Source organism: Tympanuchus pallidicinctus, unplaced genomic scaffold (assembly GCF_026119805.1).
Source record: "Tympanuchus pallidicinctus isolate F22 unplaced genomic scaffold, pur_lepc_1.0 scaffold5, whole genome shotgun sequence".
NCBI lineage: Eukaryota > Metazoa > Chordata > Aves > Galliformes > Phasianidae > Tympanuchus > Tympanuchus pallidicinctus.
This window is the reverse complement of record NW_026294769.1, coordinates 53525903-53543278: the sequence shown is the minus strand read 5'-3', so window position 1 is coordinate 53543278 and position 17376 is coordinate 53525903. Positions and strand designations below refer to the sequence as shown.

Sequence of the window (17376 nt, the reverse complement as noted above, 5' to 3'; positions counted from 1 at the left end):
TGCAGCAAGTACAAAAAACTTGCATTAAGGCTGAGATTCTTTACTTGATGGATGGTGAATTCATTTTTCCCTGTATGCCAGTTTGTTACCATGCTGTCCTTTGCAGAACTGGACTGTTACATTCTTTAGTCCAGTTGCTAGCTCTTCTCTCTTTCGTAAGGGCTGCACTATTCAGAAACCGAGTTAAGGCTGGAGAAAAATCCATGGGAAGGGTTCTACTGTTTGAGCAAATGCTTACTTTGTTTATTGCTGTGTATTCCCTGTTTGGCAAAATGTTGTGCTACTGGTAGACATAGTCTTAACAGTTCTAACACACTGACTCTGTCTCATAGATTCTTTGTGACTGCCTGTGCTGCGCATGCAGCATGGCTGCAGTACCCTATTTCATCTGATCAAGCAGATACTCCAACTTCTGTAACAGAAAGAAATGAACAAAAGTTGCATTAATTATGGTATAACCCTTTATTAGTTCAACTTTTATACAAACTGTACTTCAAAGTGATACAAATACTGATTTTTTATACAGACTAGAGATTAAGGTCTGTTAAGCACTGTTTTATCCTTGTATTTATAAAGGTAGAAAATGTAACTAGGCTGGCAGTGAACCATAATGCTGGAAGACAATTCAGTGTTTATTTGTTAATATATAAAGTTGCATAGAGTTGTAGGTCTTTATAAAGGCATCCATCTGTGGTTAAATCTCCCTGACCTACCGTACTTCGTCCTGTGAGCAGTACACAAGAAAGGAAAGGCCAGCACTGCCCCTTTTAAATACTACCCAGCACTTTTAAGTAAGACAGCTGTAGAAAAGCACCATACCAGAAACATCCAAGAGGGCAATGTATGGAAAATGTAATTTGTGAGACTGTTGATTCTATATACTGTAGGAACTGAGGTCTATTAACACACTGAACTTCTAAAAAGCACCCAATGCTTAAAAGCATTTCAGATTTAAACACCTCATCCAGTCAAAATTCTCCACTGTATTTGGTATTTTGTTTGCATGTGTAATTCCATTCCCTCTTGCCCTGACAAGAGACTCCTGCATTTGCAGATGTGGCCCTGGGCACCCTGCTCTGGGTGTCCCATGCTTGAACAGGGATGTAGATCAGATGGCCTCCAGAGGTCTGCGCTAACCTTCGGCCATTCTGTGATTCTGTAGCGTTAAGCAAACCTCCTTTATAAAGGACTGTTAATCCAGCACTAGAGTTGTACTAAAACCTGCCATCTTTATGGGTAAGGCCAGCAGAATTCTGCTCTGCAACTCCTGTATCTGACTCAGATGCATGGTTCTCCATCATAAGTCAGCTAAACTTAACAGAAGCACTCCCAACTATTTCCAAGTAAAGTGAAGTGATCCTGGGAGCAGTGGTTCAACTCTGACTGAGACCTCTGACGAGCTTTGCTTTAAGAGGAATGCAGGAGAATGAGAACGTAGCTTTAACCATGAAGGAAACAGAGGAAGCAATATTTAGGCTTGAATTTGACAGCTCAAGTGGAGAAGTCAGTTTAAGGGAACTAATTTCAAAATACTTTTAACTGGTATCTTGCAAGTCTTCAGAATAAATAGGTAAATGTTGACCTTTCTTTCAAAGCCAAACATTTCCATTCACTTTAAAGGTTTAATCTCTTTAATACATCCCCACTCCTATTTATACCCAATTTAATGTAGGATAAGGATTTGCTCCTTGTAATCTCACTTACTAACTTGCTCTCTCTGAATTTTGTCTGAGATTCTTGCAGGTTTGGTACTATTGCATTTAGCTGAAAACACAGACTTAATCTCCCTTTAATTGTAAGGTACAGTAATTGTGATGCCCCAAGGCAGCATTCCTTGCTGGTAAGCCAGCTGCTGCAGAGGCTGCTGTTGTCACATAACTGCTCTCAGGCTGAGCTTCTGCAGACACAAAGAAGTCTGCAGTTCCTTCTTTCCAGCCTCTCTCCCCCCCAGCCTTTGCTCTCTGTTGTAGCTGCTAAGTACAGCTGCTTGCATGGCTACTGGTCCACTCGAGTAACTGTTCAATGTGCTCTCAGCACAGTTCCAACTGTGAGGAAATGGAATTTGTTGTGTTGTGATGTACTATGAGAATATTTAACACCCTTGTTCCCAGTCACAAGAAGCACTTCTAAGTGAGCACCTTCACTTACAATATCTACTACAATATTTGGACCCTTACTTAACCCTTTTATAAGAATTGAAAGAAAGAATAAAAAATTCCTTGCTTCTGCTAGCTGCTACTATCAGCTGCGTAACACATGAGGCTGGAAAAGGTAAAACTGGATATTATTATAACAGGCTGTTTCATTTCAGACTAGTTAATTTTAAGGAACAGGTAAAACGATGACCATGTTCAACATGGACTGCGTGTGGTTCCCTAGTAGAGGAACATCTGAAGTGCAGACAAGTTACCATCATTGAGGAGCAGGATCAGCCTTAAATATCTGGAAGGAACCAATGCTATCAGCTGGTATAACCCCATTTAAAATACCTACATGCTTTCTTTCAGCTCAAGGAGACCCAAGCTGACAGGTCATTCCAGCAGCAAGTGGGCTCAAAGCACTGCCCTATTTTAACACTGGAAGTTCAGACCCCCCAGAGCTGGCAAATAGAAGCTCCATAGATTGTGCAGCAGAAAGTCAGCCTTTACCTCCTAAGATGCGTTTTCTCACACAAATCCACGTATGTAACTTAGGGGACAAACAGTAGCCCAACTGCTAAGCAAATATTAAATAAACCCTTTCTCCTATACTAGAAGGAATTCAGTGATAAAATCAGTGGGTGAAATTCTTAGAACAAACACAGAGATCTCATTAAGAGAAAAGCACAGAGCTAGTTCCTTGGTTTTTTTTTTCCCCTGTTCAGAATGGAAGATATTATCACTGCACTCCAAACCAGGAAGGATGATCCAGCTCATCTGAGTTCCGCAGGATTTAGAAGGAATTTTCTTCTTTCACATTAAGCAAGATAGTTGAAGCCACATCACACAACCACACAACTACAGAACACAGAAAATCACATCCTGCAAATATACTGATCCTAACAGCATGAAATCTGACGTTGCTTAGAAGCTTCAAAATTAGTGTGAATGTTAGTGTGAACAGGCACCAAAGAAAAAAAAACAGATACTAAAAGCTTCCTTACCTAGAACACGAGGTAATAAAAGCATTCTTAGTTTCTATTTACAGCTCTGATATGCACACTGATATGGGAATCGACCACTGGATGTTTGGTGTGAATTTTCCCAAATTATAACTACTGCTTCCCTTTGTTCAATATGGCTGCTTGAGAGAGGTGCTATGAGCTGGAAGAGACTGCTAACAATGACTTAGATACTGTCAATGACTGTAGTTCAACCTAGGATATATAAAGAGTAAACTGAGAACCAAATAAACATTTGGTCATAGCTGCAAAACAAAAGAAACCCTTTACAGGAGAATTACTTGTTGGTTTTAAATGCACAAAAACGGAAGATGTGTGCAGTTGTTTCAGCTGTACTGAAGGAAAAGCAAGTTAGAAGGATTTATTACTGCCCAAAATTAAGAAAACTGACCACAAGTCCTTCTCATGTAATGTATGTGCTAAAGAAGGTTGCAATCTCTCTCTTTGGTTATGTTTTTAGCCATAAAAGTGTTGATCTGAGGGACAGGAAATTAGACACAGAAATGTATGTTTTCTAGAGAGGAAAGTTATGAAGACTGCTGTGTCTGCACTCAGCTTTCCTGAAAAATGATTTAAAGTACTCAGTAAGCAGGAGGCCACGTTCTTTCCTAATTATTCCACTGAAGAGCTGCACCAGGAGACAGAATATGGCTTAGTTATAGCACTGAAATCAACACAAACAGGCTTTGTGAGAAGTATAGGGATGAGTCTTCAAACTGTACAGATTTCTTTCCCATGAATATCACAGCCTTTACAGGCATATGCCCCCTTCATTCAGTATTTGTATCCCTGTTGTAAAGTCCTAGCTCTTACACAGCTGTAGACTTGGGCCCTAATAAAAACATTCCAAGTAGCCACTGTGCAAATAGCCCTCTGTTGTGACATTAATGTACAAGTAGCCTTAAATCTACCAAAAGAAAATCAGAAACTCAAAGTACGTATGTATCTCTTTAAGAGTACTTAAGGGACTGAGCTTAGGCTTAAAGGACCTGGTAGAAATCTGATGCTTTCACATAAAAAATCTCCAAATAGTTACATAAAATGCAAGGCCTTTTCCCCACAAACCCCAAGTTACACAGAGGTCTATACAGAAGTTTTTAGGGGATGCTGTTACCTTGGGCTTTGGTACATATCTCCTAAGTGTGTTTCTCTCAAGATTGGGAAGTCAGAGAAGCTCTGAGGTTAAGTCATCCTTACTCGAAGCTCTTACACAGTGGTAGAATTAGAATTTAAAGTGCTTTCTTTTCACCTTTGAAATATACCTCATATACCTCCCACAGACTATACAAAAAACAACAAAACAATCCATTAACTTGCATTACTGACTCTCCCCAAATTAAGTAGATCTCAAATGTCATTACCAATAATCCCATTTTCTTTCTTTTTCAAGTCCATGCATAAACTAGACTTGGACAATAATGGATCGGAAAGGGAAAAATCTTTAAGTATTTGACTAGTTCTGATCTTCAGGCTTGAAATAACTCTATAAATGACACACTGAAGAGACACAAAACAATGAATTTCCCCTTTCTTTATGATAACATATAGCTGAAAAAGTCCTTACACTGGGTTTAATGCTCCATATCCCATAAGAAAAAACTCTCCCGTTTGTTTCTATGGCCCAAGAGGAAAGAAAGTTTTTACCAAGACAGTGAGCGTACCAGAAATAATTTACCACTCACGGAGAGTAGAAAAGTTTGCCAGATGGTCACAGAAACTAGAAGAAAATGCTTTTTGAGCTTACTTGTGTTTAGATAACTGTAACTTCCCTAGGCTTTCGTTTTGCGCTCTCTAGTCGCGTCAGGGGGCGGAAGTTTGTTGTCTTCCTGCTTCCCTCTGCAGTGCTTAACCGGCAGTCCTTCTGCAGCCCCCTCAGCAGCTCCATCAGTTCCCGTTTCTCCAGCTCTGCTTGCTCCAGTTCTTGTCGATGCTGCCTCTCTGCGGCCATGAGGGAACGCACATCTGACATCACTCGCGACATCTGACTCTGAAACGCAGGTATCGGTTTACTGCAATGCACGAACTTCTCTGACGATGGTGTAACAGTGCTGAGCAGCTCGTGCACATAAGGGAATGGATTATAAACTGACAACACTGAAATCGGCGACTGCTTTTGTGAGCAGAAGAAACGTAAACAATTTAAGACACAACCCAGCACCGACCTGCATCTAAGAAGGGTCTTTTCTCAAAAATTCCCAAAGTTTTCCTCCAAGTGCAAAAATATGAAATATCCACAACTGTGCGTGGATTTACCTGGTTGCTGCTTAAACTTGGTAAGTCAAGGCCCCAACAAAGTAACATTTTGGTTACGTTCAGATACATTCTTACTTCATTTTATTTTTAAATTCTTGAAAATGAAAACCTCTACAGCATTTCCATTCTTTTGGGCTTTAATAATCATGACTCCATGATATAAGATAAGATCGGATGTATCAAAAGACAACACAGCCCTCCTGCTTATTTTATTTGATTTACACTGGAGCTTTCCAACCTTTTGATCAGAAGTACAGCATAAACACCATTGTCTGTAGTAGGGCTCTGTGTCAGCACTGGATTAAGACACTTTGAAAAGCACTAAAAAAGGGGCTGGCTATTTAATCACATTTGATTTGTGACGTATGCCCTAGTTTCAGACTCTAGAAATTAACTGCTGACAGGTTATGTGTGCATCAAACAATGCAGAGCTTGTACAGCGATATTCAGGTTAGCTCCAAATTAATTTGAAGCAGATAAACTGCATAAAACCAACAGTGAGTCTGCTTCCTAACAGAGCTGATTAGCCCAGGCAAAGGGCTGTGCTGGCATATTTTGGTGTTTATATTTCATAAAACTCGCCTCTATCTGAGGCCCTGTATGTACAAAAGAGAAGACTTTCTGGGAAGAGCTAATTGCTACACTGCTATAAGGGGCTGGGGAAGCAAAAGATCATCCTCACCTTGAGCTCCTCGATTTCATTTTGCAGAACACTCTCTTTTTGGACCATATGTCTTCTTTGTGAATCTAATCTCGACTCCATCTCATGTTTTGCTTCCTCCACTCTGCAGATCATTTCTGACCTAAAAACGCATTTCTCCTTTTTAAGCCTTGTTAACACAGGTGAAACAAAAATATTTCAAATTCCACAAAAACTTTTTGCAGCCAGCCAGCCTGATCTGTACAGGACATCTCTCTGGAGACATGATACTACCATCCATAAATTGCCTTCAGTGACACATTCTTGGTGCTTATCATACAGTGTTATAGGGGACAAACGTATCACATTCGTGAAGTAATTCTGAGTTAGAGATCAGATATTTATGACTTTAAATAATTTACTGTCTGTAGTATATACTTATTTCTGAGCTTATGTAGTCAAGATAAAAAAAGAAATGTAAATACTACTGTATTGCTAACCATGTCACCATGTCATTTTAAAGAAGACAATAAATGACAGCAGTATCTGTCATAGTCTGATCACATACACATCAACTGCCAAAAATTCACTGTTACTACATTAACCTTTTGAGTTCAGTAACCAGGTACCTCAATTCCTCACATCTCAATGACTTTAAAATGGATCTGAGCCAGACTGCACAACAACGTTCAGGAGCACAAGATTTCCAGAGTTAAAAGATTAAAAATAGGAAGGAAACACAAAGGAAAAAAAAACATCCAACAAGAAAAGAAACAAAGATATTCCAGATGGAATATCATGGAAAGGAAAAGCTACAGAAACATATAAGAGGAAATAAGAGAATGCTGCTAAGAAGATTCATATTGACCAACTGTTATGCCATGGTTTTAATTGAAATTATAAATAAGATTCTATGAAGTTAAATAATAGAATGGACCAAATTAGAAAGGACCTCAAGGATCATGAATCTGCAATCCCCCTGCCACATGCAGGGCCACTAACTTTCACATTTAATACTAGACCAGGCTGCCCAGGGCCCCATCCAACCTGGCTTGAACACCTCCAGGGACGGGGCATCCACAACCTCTCTGGGCAGCCTGTTCCAGCACCTCAGCACTCTCACAGTAAAGAGCTTCTCCCTGACATCCAACCTAAAGCTTCCCTTCTTCAACTTAAGGCCATTTCCCTTTGTCCTGCTATTACCTGCCACTGCAAAGAGTTGACTCCCCTCCCATTTACATAAATCTACTGGTCTGTATCTAACAAAATAATCAAAACATTTTTATCTTCAGGACGATTTGCAGAAATCGAAGAGAAATAATTAAACAGTGTGGATTTGGATCTATATCACACCAACGGAAAAAGGAAATTGCCAACTTCTGGCCAGTTCTTGGCAGGTATTTTGCCAGTTTATACAGCCAGCTCACTTTTGTTCAGCTGTAACCAATCAGGATTTGTAATAACTTGGACAAATAAGTAACAGAAAAAAAACAATCAAAATAGTAGAATTTAAGCCTGCACAGACAAACAATACCCTGTGCCTCTAGTATTAATCAATTAAAGGACTATTTAACACATACCAGAACCCAGTGCTAGTAACGTGAAGTGCTTCATGCAGTGATTTTAGGCCCAGACAAACACAAACATCAAAGAAACAGAAGATATGTACCGAAGTAGTTCTAGCTCAGTTCTCAGCTCCGCTACACAATTATGCTGTGTGTCTTCTGCACTGAGGATGGTGTACCCACAACCATTGGGGCACTCTCGGCTCCGATATTCACACACCGCCAAGTGGCCATCAAGGTTACGTCGCTCAATCTGAACTGTGCAGCCTGAACAGGGAACAAGAAGATAAGCCAACCACTTACAACTAACAGAAGCATTTTCATTAGTTCCAACATAACCATTTAAGTGAGTAATGAAGTTGTAATATCATGAGATAAGCAACTGTCAATCTGCTGAAATGTGGGAAAAAGCATATTCTTTAGAGCATAAAGTACAATAGTTATAACACACATAATATAGACTAATTAAAACATTTACTTTTAATTAAGGAGTATTCTTTTGTAAAGATTTCTGCCATTGGTCTGTCATTAAAGCGACTTCAGTAATGACAACTCTGATAGCAGGACAAGACTAGCAGCTTGTAATGAACGGGATGGATGAAGAATGTAAATGTATAAATAAATAAGGTGTCACATTTAGAAAAAAAGAGTCCAAGGACAGATTGTACAACAGTGGTGAGACTGTTTTCCTGATCACTGGTCAGTCTTATGTCTATCCAATAGACCATGAGAGGTTTACATGTGTTCACACATTGGTACCACACAACAGAGACAAGATGCAGCAGCTCATTAAACACTACTGTTTCTGTAGAAAGCGAAAAGTGCGTTTGCAACAGTCACTGCTGAGACTTCAAATAGGCTTCTAACTTCTCCTGGAGCAACTCTAGCACCTCAAAATCCTCCCAATAAATTACAGCGGCAGACTCAACTATGCTCTTAACCTCTTTAATCAGAAATTTAAGTTTTTCCAGAAACACATCACACTTTGAATCAAATCAGCTGAGAAATGTTAACAGTACATTTATTTTTAAAAGTATGTTTCTTCCTCAGGAAGCACAGGTTTGCTTCAGAGACCTTAACACAAACAGCTCAACTCCACTAAAGATTTAGTTAAAAATCCCATTCCCAGGATACTTCTCTGTTAAAGTCAAGAGATGGTGCATGGCTGCAGATGCAGCAGGAAAACCAGCTGTTCAAATCAGTGTGACAGAAGTCAAACGTCACATTTGAATGAACCGCTGCCACTGAAAGGCAATCTGACAAACTGACAGAAAGCTACACAAACGTGCTGCTCAATCTTCAGAACTTTGAGATTCACTGCTCTCCTTCATTCTGTTAATTCTTGGATAAGAATTTGTTGCTAATGGCCACGATTGCCATAAATGGGTAACGAGTTCTCTTCACAAAAGTCTGCTGCAAAAAGTAGATCTCAATAAACACTTGGATTTCGGTTTAAAAATGAATGGCCACCACTGCCATTCTGTTGACCGGAAGATGGAAAACACATCTGCTGAACAGAACAGATGAGCTTCGTTGACTGTTACTCACCAGCATTGGAGCAGGGTATCTGACTGTATTCACACTCCCTCTCATGCCGGTCTATAGACTCGAGGGAGCAAACCATTTCACAGCCACACTCCCTGTTTTTGCAATGGAGTTGAAGACGATTTAGATCATTTTTCATATACCTACGCATACAAAAAAAAATTATTCTTAAGACAGAAAATTATTGAAAAAATATTAATTTTCTGCTGCGTGAAGACAAATTAAGATTCAAATTGTAATCAGGAAAACTTACGAACAATCAGTTTCCATATATATATATTTTAAGCATTCAAGTGACAATTTTGGAAATGAACAAGCTAACAAAAGAAACAATATTAAATGAGAAATTCAGTTGCCAAAATTAAATGTGCAAACAAATTAGTTATTTTTGACTATTTTCAACTCTTTTCACTAGCTTAGCTGTATTCCCAAATACTTTGGCTACTCCTTCATTGCCACTGCCTATGGTATACCTCAGCTTTCCATACAGCTAACCTCTCAATACTCTCAGCACTAAAGGAGTTAAAACCAATGCCTGTGGCTGCAGATTTTAAACACAACCATACTTAATCTGTGTAAGACAGACAATTCAGGAGTTACACACCAAGCAGTGTCAAGGGATAAAACTCTGACTACTGGCAATAAACAATTATAAGAGTAAAAAGAAAAATAATAGATATACAGTGCTTAGTGACTGCTAATCCTGAGAACTGTTTACTGTGACTGTTTACGAGAGTGGATAGTGATAGAACAAGGGGGAATAGTTTTGAACTGAAACAGAGGAGGTTTAGGTTAGATATTAGGAGGAAGTTTTTCACACAGAGGGTGGTGACACACTGGAACAGGTTGCCCAAGGAGGCTGTGGATGCCCCATCCCTGGAGGCATTCAAGGCCAGGCTGGATGTGGCTCTGGGCAGCCTGGTCTGGTGGCTGGCAACCCTGCACATAGCAGGGGGTTGAAACTGGATGATCATTGTGGTCCTTTTCAACCCAAGCCGTTCTATGATTCTATGAAGAACCTGGGAGACATAATGGAAATTGAAAATATTTTAGGGTACTGTGTAGCCTGCTTTCTCTAAAACTGTTTGGGAAAATTTTGCTGCTGTAGATGTTCAGAATAATATCCAGACAGGTGTCTAGAACTTGCACTCAAGATATGCAAAGGTGGAGAACAAAAATCAGTGTTCTCTTCGTTTAGAAATCTCAGTATCTCAAAAGGTGGTTATAACAAATAGAAAATGCTAATGGCTTCAAGGAAGTGATCACTTTCTACCACAGATATGTTGGGTCAAGACAACTTTGAGTCACAGTAGGTGAAAAGAGATGAATCTATGCAAGAAAAATTGAAAAATCCTAAATTCATACAATTCCAACATACAATGAGACTACTGCATACCTGTATAGAGGTCTTAGCACAGAGACATCAATCACTTGTCTGTCTTCGGGGCAGTTACTGTGATGAACAAGCCAGCCATGTATACAAGCAGTACAGAAAGCATGTTCACAAGGAGCCTGTAGTGGATCTTCCAACACATCACGGCAGATGGAGCACAGGAGCCCTTCATTAACGTAGCCAACAAAACGTTCAATATCGTAACCCATGCTTTCCAAGCACTTCCAAGCTGTTAACAAAGAGAATAAAGCAGTCTGTTCAGAATCTACTACACAACAGCCTGGATGCAATTCTAGAAATACAGAGATCTTAAAGCAAATACAGAGCTGGTGAGAATACGCTACAGACTTCAAGGTTTAATTGAGAACTGGAGGACTGTAGTGCTGGACGTCAGCATCCTCATTTTATATCAAGGATGCCTGAAGCCTGAAAGCAAAGACTTCAGTGGATGCATCCCAAACTCTGTTATAAAACACACTTCTAGGAGCCACCATGCAACACAAAGCTCCTGTTTACTCAAATTCTATCTGAAGCAGAAATATTAAAGAAGTTCAAAAGTGTTTGCATTCCATCTATATAATATAGGCCTTCTATATGATGCCTAACAAACTTACAGAACGGTGACCCTACAAGCCACAGCCGTGGTACTATCAGCCAGCACACTGGGCATTTTGAACTGCACATGACTTAACGTGTTGCTTTCTTACTGAAGAAAAAAGGAAGATGAAGGTTCTCTAATAGTTGTAGACTCTCATTACAAGGAGAACAGCACAAAATCTCCATATGTCTAGAGGAATGATTAATATTCAGGAAGAAAAAGCCAAGACTTCAGCTAGCCCTGAAATCATGGAAAGCTATTATTATTCTCTCCTACTGGATTTATTTTATGAAACACGGTTCCTTTTAAAACGGCTTAAAAGTTTTGTGAAGAAGAACTAAGAAGCAATCCATCTTCACCAAAATCCTTCCAAGAGAAGCCTATTAGAATCTGCTAAAACTCTACAGAACTCACTTAGGAGAAAGTGTCAGATTTTGCCTTCTTCCCTAACATACAAAATTACTTTTGTAAACTCAGAACAGTTTTTAATTAGCTATCAGGTTTTTAAATAAAACAATAAATGAGAATATCCTACCTTTTTAGATTTTGCTACGTATATATTTAGTTTGCCCAATTACTGCAGAATCAGTTTTCTCATCAGCAAGATATACAATACTTCCTTCAGTTTCTCTTCACTGCTTTATTATGCCTATGAGAAAAATTGGGAAGAAAAAGGCTCAGTTGTGCTTCCTAAGTTAATGAGTCTTATGTTTAATCAGCCAGATGTTGAATGGAATGCTGCCCTAACAGCTTCCAAAGCCTACAATTCAACACAAGAGATCTGATTAGACCAGGAAAAAAAAAAAACAATAAAAAACACCACACACACAAAAATCAGTCTTTCAGTTATTACTGATGCTGATACATACTGCAAACACAAACACCCAGCCAGCATTTCATCTCAAACCCTTACAGACTCATTCGTAGGATTGCAGTTAACAGAATTCAGTTATATTGAAATAAACAGTTGAAATCTGGTAGAATAATATTCTTTACAGTTTTGAAACTTTATTTAACCCAGCTCCATCCAGGCAGGACATACAGCTCATTTTCAAAACAGAAGCATCACAGTCAAGTTCACAGAACTGATTAAAAACATTGTTCTGATACACAATATAACTAAGGTTGCTCACTTAAAAAATTACAAATGAAGTCATCACTTAAATCCCAAGGGACTACATCTAGTTATTGTAATAGAAGATTCAAAGAGAATGTGTTAGCTAGGCAGTTCCGATTTATTCATCTACACTGCTCTCAACTGGAATTAGACCTATTGAAGAACACCACAGATCTCTAGAGTCATATTTTGCTTTGAAGGAAAAAAAATCTCCATGACCATAATAATAAAGGCAGTGTTTCTGAGCAGTATCAGCTCAAATTAACTCATCTAAGTTGCTAGAAAGCAAAATAAAATATGTGGCTGACCAGCGAATGTGGGACCGGACCTTTCTGCAAGCACTGATCAAGTGTAAGGATGAGAGAAGTCTTTCCAAGGCACTGACCTTATTGTGGGGAAAGAAGTATAGATGTCATCTGTGCAATTTTAATAGATTTCGTGGTGTGTGTGTGTGTGCATGTGGGTGTTTATTTTATAAAACAACTGTTGTAACTTAGTGTTAGGGTAGTATGGTTAGGTTGTGGTTGGACTTGATCTTTGAGGTCTTTTCCAACCTGAGCAATTCTAGTATTCTATTCTCTGATTAAAAAAACAAAACAAACACAAAAACAAAACAGCTTTGCAATTCTTTTTAATTAATACATCATAAATCTGGAATTTGGAACATCTTTCATATCTGAGTAGCAAAACATACTATCTACTTGTGTTAACAGGGTGCTTACTAAGATTAAAGCTAATAAAACCTGCAGTGAGCATAGCACAAGTAAACATGTATATTACCAAACATGAAACACATCACCTGCTACAGTTCTCACACTGTGTTTTCTTTCTACTGGCATGCTTACAGCACAGCCACAGCAGCACACAGTGAAATCCACAGATCCCTGACAAGATCCCAAGCAGATTTTCAGAATGCACTCAGCTCTGTGCTTCTCTGGCTACGTTGCTATCCACGATACATACAACTGAAACCTGTAGGCATCATTGATATGCCAATCCTTTGGTCACAGCATGGATGTTTTATGTTTTAGAAAAGTGTGCTCAAGAAAATACTGTATTAGGAAGATGATAAACAGTTCTCTTCATACTGTTGTTTCCCTGCATGCTTTCAGAGCTCTTCTGCAGAAACAGGAAATTCAGGGCTGTGCCAGTTCAGGGTAAACAAAACAAGCACTATGTTTGCACAAAGCTGTCACTGTGAGGACAGAAGGGAACAGGGGGAAGTTAGGAACAGGAGAACAATGCTAATAGTAACAGAATGTGAAGCCAAGTACTAGCTCCCAATACTGATGAAAGCATTGAAACATACAGTATGCTTACACCAGAGGACTGTTAAATGGAACATATATGTTCTGTGATTTGAATTGTGAGGCTCACATTTTGATTTAGCTTGTTGATGTCAGGAGATTCAGCTTTTCGAAAACTTTCACAGAGGTACAAGATATGTTCTGGGAACTCCATGTAATTCTGTAACTCTACAGATTCTTTTCTACTGCAATTATGGATGCTGTAAGCTACAGCTTGCTCACGCTGCTGATCCCCAAACATTCAATCTTCAAGACACTGGGGAGAAGATCAGGCAGATGTACATGGCACACACTACAGCAGTACAGATGTTTTTAGTCAGTACTTCCGCCGCAACAAACCACCACCTTCAATTTCTGTTCTCTCTAAAGCAATTTCTCTTTTCTCTTTGACCTCAAAACCTCTTCTTCCACTACTATTACAATTCACAGATGTCACACTCCTTTTGGTTTGTTCCTAGAAACTACATTTGGCATCACCACCTTCTTACACTCCAATATCACTTCCAGACCTTGCCTTGTCTTCTTCCTCTGGTCCTGAATTTTTCCCATCACCTGACAATTACCAGCAGCGTTGTCTCCAAGGAAACCTGGAATCTGTAGGTGCCAAATCTGGAAGGCAGAAAAACAACAACTTTTACATGGTATTTTCTTTTCATTGTTTCAAATGTATTTTTTCTCTTCATAGTTTCTGACATGCAACAATCTCTCCCAGTGCTGGGGTTTAACTCCAGTGAGCTGCTAAGCACCATGCAGCTTCTTGCCTACTTCCCCCACAGCAAAATGATGGGACAGGTAAAACTGAGAATATGTGGGGATTTAGATAAAGGCAAATTAATATGGAAAAAATAAAACGAGGAAAAAAAACCTAAAAACAGAACACTAAGAGAAAAAAAAAAACAAGGAATACAAGCAACATAAGGACAATTGCTCAGCACCAGCATATTGATAGCTTGTCAGTCCCTGAGCAACAGCAGCCCTGGCAAACACTCCCCTTGCTTCTCCCTGCTGAGCATAACCCAATGGGCACGGAATACCCCTTTGGACAGTTTGGGTAAGTTGGGAACAGTTTGGCTGTGCCCCCTTCCAGCTCCTGGTGCACCCCCCAGCTTCTCGCTGGTGAGGCAGCATGAAACTGAATCATAGAATTGTTTAAGTTGGAAGGGACCCTTAAAGGCCATTCAGTCAAAGTCAGAATGAACAGGAACACCGACAGCTACAGCAGGTACTCTGAGCCTGGCCCAGCCTGACCTTGAATGTCTCTAAGGACAGGACATCCATCACATCTCTGGGCAACCTGTTTCAGTGCTTCATTACTCTTATTGAAGAAAAAACTTTTTTCCTATATCCAACCTAAATCTTCCCTCTTTTAGTTTGAAACCATTTCCCCATGTCCTACCACAACAGACCTTGCTAAAGAGTCTATACCCTTCTTTTTTACAGCTCCCCTTTAGATACTGAAAGGCCACTACCAGCTCTCCTCAAAGCCTTCTCTGCTGCAAGCTGAAACAAAAAAGACCCTGATGCAGTGTAAGCGCTGCTCAGCAACAACTAAACCACCTATGTATTAACAACACTGTCTTCACCACACAAACAAACCACAGTACCCTACCAGCTGCTATTAAGAACATTAACTCCATCCCAGCCAAAAGCAGCACAGATATGAATTCATTCCTTCAGGAGTTGCTGTCCCACGCTGTTCATCAGGCAGATGAAGCCTGAAGCCAGCTTCAAGCTATGGTCTGCTCTGCCTTCAGACTGTGAGTACAGCTGCAAGGAAAATACAGATGGGATACAGCTCCCAATAACATAATGATATAATAACTAGAACTAATCAAAGCTACTCCATCATAAAATTAGGACAGCGATGCCATTAGAGAAATGCTTTTTTTCTTTTACAGTAGTTTCTGATTTTATTAAACATTCTTTCTTTCCCTGCGGCAAAATAAAAGCAGTTAGAAGGGCTGTGTGGTATCATGACAGAACTACAGATGTGCACCACTGGTATAACACTTCCAGAATGAGTGGAAGTACAAATAACTTACACAGGGCCCAGTAATGAGGTGACATTTAACATGCTGCTGCTTCAGCATCTGTTTTCACAAATACGCACTGTGCTTTTAAATCCTGGTATACAAAAACCATGTTTCAGGATGCCTTGTGCAACTGTAAGGCAGTTTATGGTAGCATTAATGGCCAAAGAAGCAGACGCATCTGTTCAGCAGTGTCTGCACAAGCTCTCACTCCTGCCACTACTGTTGGAAGTATCCAAATAATTTATCAGGACGGTATCTCTGATAAAGCAGATTTTATTCGCAATTGCAATGGCAGGCCTCCTGCAAGCAGGAGAGCACCCAGAAAACAGTGTAACATCTTTTATTTCCTATTGCCTGACGCTTATCTCTTTCTCCCCTAGCTCCTCATTGGCTGAGTACTTTAGATTCACAATCTTCTCGCCGCTTCACTCAACATGCAAACACCGGACAAACCCAAACCTTTGCTGCCTAAGCGTAAATCTGTAATTAATTAACTTATTCCACACTTGATCGTTTTGTGGATATCTGTTTGTCCTTCCTTCCACAAAGACAAGCTCAGGAGGACAGAGGGGAGTATCTTGGTGCTTGCCTGTCACGTCCCAGTCTTTTCACGGAGACAGTCCGGCCTTGTGTAGAGCTTCTTTGATGCTTGCTAAATCTGTTCTTGTTTTGCTGGGAGTTTCGTATCTTAACAGAACAATCCTACAATATGTTTTCTAATCCCTAACACTATACTCACATTGTTTGGAACATTTAACATCTATTACAGTTCTGCAAGAAAGAATTAATCACACAATTCAGTCTAAAACATGCTGCTAACACATACAGTATTTTTACTTCTTAGATCAACTATTTCTAAGGGTAAGTTACAGACCACAAATACATTATGTTCTACTTCTTCAAACCAACTGCCCCTTTTAATATCAAATGCAGAAACAACACTCCATTCCCACACTATCACACTCGGTAAGCAGCCTGTTTGAAGAGCGAACTGCCAAACCTCGTATCTGACAGCACTCCGCAGCAGCCTCAGCCAAGCCCCGTCCTTTCATTTCCCTCCTGTTCCCGCCTTGAATCGACGGAGCATTTAACGTTTAACGCAGCCCTTTCCTCACCCGGTGCAGACGAGTGACCACACGGAACAGCTCGGACTCGAGCGTCATGTAAACGGTTCAGGAAAAGCTCCGGTGACCACGGAAGTGGGGCAGGACAGGCCACGAGCTACACAAGGTCTATGCTCCTTAGTACAAGCCACCCGACGAATTCAGAGCACAGGTGAGAGAAGGGGCCGGGTTCGGGCAGGCTGCAGACGGCTGGCGCTGCCCCGGCCCACGCACATCGGAGAACCCCGCCCCGCCCCCACATACCGGCATCTTCCCGCCGCCTCCTCCGGGCCTCCGAGCACGGACACGGTGCTCCCAGCACCAGGCCCGCACGCGGCCGCCGATCCCCGCGCAACGCCCCGTCCCTTAGCAGCGCGCTCCAGCTGCGCCACAGGACGGCCGCTGCGAGCGTAACGGCCGTTACGGCTTTATGGGCCGAGCCCGCCCAGGCCTCCCGCCGCCGCCTCAGGACTGCTGCCACCGCCCCTCAGCCCGCTGTCGTAAGAAGGGCGAGGTTACTTTTGCAGCCGCTCGTGCTTGACGGCTGCGTGTCGTCGACACCCGACACAACTCTTCCGCCATGTTGTGTGTGGCGCTACATCGCAACGGCCCCACAGGACACAGCACGCGTGCGCACATCAGTGCCTCCCGGCCGGCTCGTG

General features: G+C 40.8%; 2 protein-coding genes across 4 annotated transcripts in view; one reads left to right on the top strand and one right to left on the bottom strand.

Annotated features, from left to right (window-relative positions):
* Positions 1–438: 438 nt before the first annotated feature.
* Positions 439–17347, bottom strand: LOC128090736 (RING finger protein 151-like). 3 transcript variants are annotated; one of them, XM_052703278.1, is made up of 8 exons: positions 17234–17347; positions 14088–14187; positions 11690–11803; positions 10560–10785; positions 9167–9306; positions 7723–7885; positions 6096–6216; positions 439–5147 (listed from the first exon to the last, which is right to left on the bottom strand). In XM_052703278.1, the coding sequence occupies exons 4-8, from the start codon at positions 10763–10765 to the stop codon at positions 4911–4913; spliced, it is 867 nt and encodes a 288-aa protein (XP_052559238.1). In that variant the 5' UTR covers positions 10766–10785; positions 11690–11803; positions 14088–14187; positions 17234–17347; the 3' UTR covers positions 439–4910. The 3 variants fall into 3 exon arrangements, with proteins under 3 accessions (XP_052559238.1, XP_052559236.1, XP_052559237.1); XM_052703276.1 differs by lacking the exon at positions 17234–17347 and adding an exon at positions 16979–17201; XM_052703277.1 differs by lacking the exon at positions 17234–17347 and adding an exon at positions 16727–16832.
* Positions 16815–17376, top strand: part of RAD54B (RAD54 homolog B) — a 62551-nt gene continuing 61989 nt past the window's right edge. Inside the window, exon 1 of the mRNA XM_052703273.1 lies at positions 16815–16886. The gene's annotated coding sequence lies outside the window, so the exon portion shown is untranslated. The remainder of the gene's footprint in view (positions 16887–17376) is intronic.